At 31.1% G+C, this 7,379-nt stretch overlaps 1 protein-coding gene across 1 annotated transcript; it reads left to right on the top strand.

The window, feature by feature from the left end:
* The first annotated feature begins 5,286 nt into the window (after positions 1-5,286).
* Positions 5,287-6,245, top strand: LOC131625439 (RING-H2 finger protein ATL40-like). Its single transcript, XM_058896306.1, has one exon. It carries the CDS (start codon positions 5,388-5,390, stop codon positions 6,123-6,125), a length of 738 nt encoding a protein of 245 aa, XP_058752289.1. The 5' UTR covers positions 5,287-5,387; the 3' UTR covers positions 6,126-6,245.
* The last annotated feature ends 1,134 nt before the right edge of the window (positions 6,246-7,379 follow it).

Below are 7,379 nucleotides of genomic sequence, written 5' to 3'. Positions count from 1 at the left end.
CAATGAGTCCTACCTCTATGACTCCTGTACCCATCTCCGTAACACGCCGACATACAACTGTCATGCTCTCTGCCTACTCATCCTGAATCTCAAGTACCTCTAGGTTAACTGGCCTAGGTGGTTCTCCAAGAGCGTCTGGCGTCATGATAGGGTGTAACACCCTATAGAACCATGTCATGTAGCCCTCAGCACAAGTCCAGTGTCTATTAACTGACTCCCGATGATACTTCTCTAGTACCAAGTAAATCTCAAAATCATTCAATATCACATGCCGCTATCTACGACGGACGCTGGGAGGAGCGGCCTCATAGAGAGGTCTCAGAATGATATGCATATAGCCAAAATGGCGCATCGCTGGCTCTAGCATATAGGGATGCATAAGAGATGACCCCCAAGCCATCCAGAGTATAAAGAAATGATGTCGAACTGCTGTATCTGGTGGTGACCCTTGTATGGGCAGAAGCTAATGTCATCTTGTACCATACGGTCAAGGTATACTCTGAATGGCTTGATAACACCATTCCCTATGTATAGAGCAAAAGCATCCGCACAAGGCTAATCCTCATTATATTGTGCCACAGCTTCCCACCAGGTGATGTGAGGGAAGTAGGAGATGATCGACCCCTAAAAATGTCTCATATACAATATTATTAACATGTATATGATTCAAATCAAGTAAATATCTTGACTCGAATCAAATTTAACAGAGGCAAACCAAAGATTTTCAATCACCTTGATTCGAATCAGAATTAACATTTGATTCGAATCAAGCATTTATGAGTCACATCTGGTTGATTCCATTCGAATCATACTTTACACCTGATTCTAACTAGACACTTTTTCCATCTGTTTGAATTGATTCGAATTAGGATTTACACTTGATTTGAATCACGAGATCTTTGATTCGAATAAAACTTTATTACTGATTCGAATCATATGAAAAATGAGTCAAAATATTTTTTCCTTCTTATTCCACTTCACTTGCTCGTTTCATTCAAATAATGAAATGCTCTTGATTTGAATCTAACTAACTTTTCCATCCATTTTTGTGCTTAATCTCCAACACATATGAAATCATTTCTGTCATCATTTTTCATGTGTGAAATTCATAATCAACATTGTGATTTTCTGTAAAACCAATACCCTTTCACTTTTGAAAACTTCAAAACCCTAGCAATGAAATTTTATCATCTTCAACCTCCATTTGATTTCAGATCTTGATAATGGTAGATTTGTAATTGATTAAGGGAGATGTCATCTTGAAACTCATTGTTCTTGGAGATTTGGTAGAGATTTTCAGGTAGCTTGCAAGGTTGAGACTCTTGCCATTGGTGCTAACAAATTCCATTAAAAAAAGGTGCTTCTCTCCAGATTACCTTGGTAGAGACAATATGGAAGACAACAAACAAGGTGGAGTTCTTCTCAAATCTTCACACAGTTCATCGCTCAAGGAATCGGTAGGAGTAAAGGGTGATTTCTAAACGCGAAGGCTTGGAGCAGATTGGTGAAGCTGGAAGATTCAAGAAGCATGAATCGAGTAAAGATTATGCGAAAGAGTTTGGCATTACGCTGTATACAAGTCAATATCCAGATAGGAGATTTATTTTTCTCAGATTTATTGTGGATAAGTGATTGTATGAGCTCTTACAATATATGTCAAAATAAAAAGGAACAAAGCAGGTTCCGATGGGAAACCATTGAAAAGTGCAGTAGGTAAAGCGATGACGATTTTTGAAGCAATATATTCTCGATGTCCTCACTTACTCTCTCTCTCCCTTGCATTTAATTTTCGTAGGATATTGCATGTTCAGGTTTTCAATTCTTATTGTAGTTCATCATTTATTCAGTTGGTAGCAATATATTACGTAAGGTTAAGTTTTGTTAGAATTGGAAACTAATCGAGCTTTAGTGGTGATTAATTCTATGTACCTAGTGGTGTTAGAATCCAATCACAATTGAAATATCATATAGGACACTTCTTGTGCAATATACAATAGTTCAATTATTCATTGTTGAACAATATGTGAGTTTGTGAAAATCATTTAAAATTTGTTTTAAGTCTATTCACCCCCTCTAGGTTGTTTCCCTACTCCATATTCTCACCTAACAAATCTCATCCACGCCAAGCCATGTTAGATTATAGAAACAGGCGCATCATAAATAAAGGGTTCGATCAAGAACTAAATCATCTCATTCTTAGTCTATATTTATCATACGTTCCACACTCAAAAAAATCATACACCGTAGTGATGACTTTCTTAGCAAGTGTTCTAATTCAATTGAAGTAATAAAATAATGTGTCTCCACAGGGATTGCGAATTTAAACAAGGTTATACTAATTTGATTTAAAATAAACAAATGGAGTTTTTCAAATATGATAGATACGAAAAATAAGCACGAGAAGAATTTTGGATTAAAGTTCGATAAAGAAGAGTATTAGACCTTTATTCGAATTCCCTAATTATATTTGTTGATGAATGTGTATTACATGAATAACAATTATGATATAAGTTCACAGTGGATTAACAATACCACTACACCCAATTTCTTGGTGTACAACTTACTAATTTAGACGATAATTCACTAATTCCTTAGGTAAATTCAAAGTAAAACTAGGTGTTTCTAAGTTCATTAATTCTAAAGCCATAACTTATAATTACCTACTCCTAGTTAATTACTCAGTTAAACAATTTCCATAATTCGGATCGGTAAACTTAATGTCAATAATCTTTACTCTTCAAAAATCACTTTGCATGCTCGGCAACACACAAAGAGCAGTAAGAACAAGAATAATTGAATAACAATTGTAGCATAAAAGTATTCAAATAATCTCAAACATTCATAAGATCCAACATAGTACAATTAGGTGCATTTCTAAAGACCTATTCAAAAATAGCGTAGCTACTCATCATGAAATTAACAATTAACATGAGTTGAAAAGAAGAATTCATGAATATCAACGGAGAACAAGCTCTCCAAATTTTCCGCCAAATGCTCCTTGCTCTCACTTTTCTGCCTAGAATTTGTAACCCCATTAAATAGCAAAATTCCCATTTTAAAGTTATCAAAACATGTTAGGAAAAGACGTCATCGCGCTCGCACTGGTGTGAATCGTGATCGCGATAGTGCTGGCCCAAGATAAAGCCATCGCGATCGCGAGAAATCTAGGGGAGAAATCTTGATTTTTTTCTTCCTTTTTCTTCTGAATTTTTTCTAAATCCCCTTTTCTTATTCTTTTGCAACTTTGCTCAATTCTTCCATATATTTGTTTGGATTTTGCTCATAATTTTACTGATTCCGTCGAAAATACTCGCAAATATTACGTAATGACAAAATATCACCGCTTAGATTCTTGTCTTTAGCCAATTTCTAGCTGGCCATCCATGAGTTCAGTAAAAATACCTATCAAATTCAACAAAAATAGTAGCATTAATAATTTTTTAGATTCAACTTGAAATTCAACAAAATATAATTTTCTGCAAAGATAACCACAAAATGTTGCACATGTCAAACTAGTGTTGCTTATATTTTGAATAAAATGGAGGTGTTGATTTAAAAATAGTGAAATAAAACTTAAAAATATGAACTATTTTGTATCCTTCCAATCACACTATTGTATGAGATTGAATAAGAATGAAAGTTACAAATTGAATAATTAATTTGTTTTTAAAAGAACAATTAATGTTTTTTATCATCAAAATTATTAGTAAAAATGTATTGATTAATGGTCCAATTAAAAAATTTAATGAAAAATATTTGATAAAAAATAATATCCACTTATAAAATATTAGTTGTATAAAAATAAAATAACATGATATGAATTAAAAAGCGTTAAAAAAATATAAGAAACAAAATTGTACATACATGTAAAATCACGAAAAAAAATTATTTTAAAAATATTAGATCAAATCAATTGTATTGAAGAAAAATAAGAATAATTGATCGTATACATGATAAAATAAAAAATAATACATGATGCTAAAAACATAGAAAAAAAAAAAAGAAAAACAATTTATCATGATGTATGATGATTGAAAAAAGTGAATAGAAATTAAAAAAAAAATTATATAAAGCATGATATAAAAAATATTGAAAGAGTTTGAAAAAGTCTCAAGAATTTTAAGTTCTGTTTGGTAAAATAACTATTGAGTGATAAGCTACCTGATAACTTATAGTTTATGGCTGATGGCTTATAGTTTATAACTGATAAACTAATTAAAGTGTTTGATAAAATTAACCGTTTAACTAGCTGATAAATATAAAATGACATAAAAATATATATCTTAATTAATAATTAAATATATATTTAAAAAATTAAAAAAATATATATCTTAATTAATAATTAAATATATTTTTAAAAAATTAAAATTTATAAGAAATATAATGAAAGAAAAAATGATAAGCTATAAATTAAAATGCTATTTAAAATAACGTCTAAAAAACAAATTATAAATTATTAAAGTAAATTAACTATATAAATTTGTGATGAAAATACTATTACCAAACATGTCTTTTATTGTAATACAAGCTTTATAAACTATATAACAATGTTATAAGTTAGAAACTCAAAATAGAGGCCAAGTAGAATCTTAAAGAAATTGCTGGCAAAAGTCTCTCAAAATCTATTGAATAAAGGAATCTTTATTAAAATAGATAGGCTTTTGAAACACAACATATTTTTTTATAAATTATGAAAATCTCAATTGAATATCAATAAATTTCTTTGCTTTACAGAAAAGTTTTAATTATTTTAATAGAATTTCACAAAATTTATTTAAATATTTAAAAGTCTTAATTGAATACGACAATATTTTTTATCATAAAAAATCTTTTAAAATCTCAATCTAATATAAACCCAATTATATATATATATATATATATATATATATATATATATATATATATATATATATATATATATATATATATATATATATATATATATATATAGTCTAGCTCTACAAGTTTTGTTCATACATATTTTTTTAAGCAATTTGTTCACACATCTCAATGCGTGTAATTATTTGTCAATAACTAAGTACAATATATTCAACGCAACTTGTTTTTCCAAGCAAAAGTTCTACCTATCAAACAAATAATAGTCTTCCTTTACCCTCCCTATTCCCACTATTCCCATTAAGCATCAAAATTCAACATTCAAATATCTTGAATAATAAAAAATAGGAGTTTCTTTTTAGTTAAGGCCACAGACTTTTATAGTCACATAGGAAATAAATAAATTTACTACGAAAGGGACGTTATTAAAGTCTTTGCCACATTATTCTTCACTCCACACAACACGCATTGCATTCATATATATCCAACCTCATAAAACCAAATCTCCATCTTCATTCTTCTTCATTCTATAAACATAATATATTATAGCTATGAGTAGTTTCAATGATGATCCAAACCATGATGATCATGGTTTTTATCCATTTGGAAATTTTGATCATGGATCAAGTCAAAGCAACTTCAACAAAAAAATATTGTTAACCGCAATATGTTCTTTAGTACTAGTATTGATTTTGGTCTTGGCTCTTCATCTCTATGCAAGGTATGTTCTCAAACGCCAAGCTCGCCGGAGGGCCGCCATTCATCAACTCAGCCTCACCGTGGCTCATGCTCACGTTCAATTCTCCGATCCATCAAACAGCGGGCTCGATCCAACGCTCATCGCCAGTCTTCCCACTTTCCTCTTCAAACAAAAACAAATACAAGATGAAGAACAAAACAAAGATGTTTCTAATAATATTGTTGAATGTGCGGTGTGTTTGAGTTTGATAGAAGATGGAGAAATGATGAGGTTGCTTCCTAATTGTAAGCATAGTTTCCACGTGGCTTGTATCGATATGTGGTTAGCTTCGCATTCCACTTGTCCAATTTGTCGAACCAAGGTTGAACCGCGGCTTGAGCCAGAGACTCGCGAAGGTCCCATTTGGTTTAAACCATCATCTGAAAGTACTTCAGATGGTGGTGATTCTATTAGTGATTCCTCCAAAAACATTTTTCGATTAAGTTCTTTTCAGAGGATTCTTACTCGAGATAGATCTTCGAGAAGAATTCAACCTTCTAATAGTATTCGTGCTGATAATCTCAATGATCGTGATTTAGAGAGGCAGTGATTTTTTTTATGTAAAAAAATTTAGATTAGAAAATATAAATTATCTGTGGTTTGAAAGAGTCACTTGTTTCATTGATGTTTTACCATTGTTATTATTAATATTAATGAGGTATCACTACTCTATATGGGTTTGAATTTTTTTAAAGTGATGATGTAATAGTTTTGAAAATTTTTATACGTGTTAATTAGTCAAAAGTATGAGCGGTTTTGGTATTGAATTTCATTAATCGTGCATTATTATATTTATTAATTAATAATTATTTATTATTATGGACAAAGGATTTGGTGTTTGGTAACATGGGTTAACGTAATATAATGACTTGAAAATATAAATAATGGGAAGATTAGGTGGTTGTTCCATGTGATGTGAGCTAGCAAATGTAATTAACTGATATTTTTGTTTTGTTTTTTTATAGTTTGTTGTTTTATTGTGTTTTATTGACAAATTTGGTGAGGAAACCCGAGAACCGTGATCCTGATAATTGGGATTTGTGTTGACTTGCTCATGTGAAAATGTGTGAAGAGAACTAGATGGAACCTTTGATTGATTATGACATTTGTTTTTATCAAACTAGTATTAGTCAAAGTTTTCAGTTTTTGTTTTTTGAAACATTTGGTGAAACCGGCCACTAACTAATAAACCACTTTCATGGATTCATATTGGAGGAGGACCAATAACAGACTATGATTTGGGCCAACATTTGAATAGAGAAAGGAGACTGAGGTTAGTCTTGTGGATGCAGGTGTTCGAGTGTAATTGCATATTTAGTGTTTGATGTTAGTTCATTTTGAACCGTGTGTTGGGTTATAGCTAGTTTGGCCCAATATGGATTGTGTATATATATTGTATTTGCTTTGTAATTGATAACGAGAGATCATTTTGCAACTGAATTTCAATTCGAGTAGAAAATTTGTTATAACTGTTTTCTCTCTCTTCTTCCATCTTCATCTTGTTCATTGTGTTCCAATAATTGGTATCTAGAGCTCCGGTATGGATTGTGCGATTGTTTTTATTTCTGATTCATTCAATTCACAGTGAATTGAAGATCAAAATCGTATCGAAATCATATTTCTTGATTTCGAGGGATCGGGAAACACGAGTGTTTGGTGAGATCTGAGTGATTTCTTGAATAATATCGAAGATGAGCGATGGAAATGGTAGTTTGAATACAAAACTTCTGGTGTTTGATGGAAATAATTGAAATCGGTGGATGATTCAGATGCGTGTGTTGTTTGGCGCTCAAGATGTGCTTGA

This window comes from Vicia villosa, unplaced genomic scaffold, assembly GCF_029867415.1.
Source record: "Vicia villosa cultivar HV-30 ecotype Madison, WI unplaced genomic scaffold, Vvil1.0 ctg.000217F_1_1_3, whole genome shotgun sequence".
NCBI classification, from domain to species: domain Eukaryota; kingdom Viridiplantae; phylum Streptophyta; class Magnoliopsida; order Fabales; family Fabaceae; genus Vicia; species Vicia villosa.
This window is presented reverse-complemented; position numbering and strand designations above follow the sequence as displayed.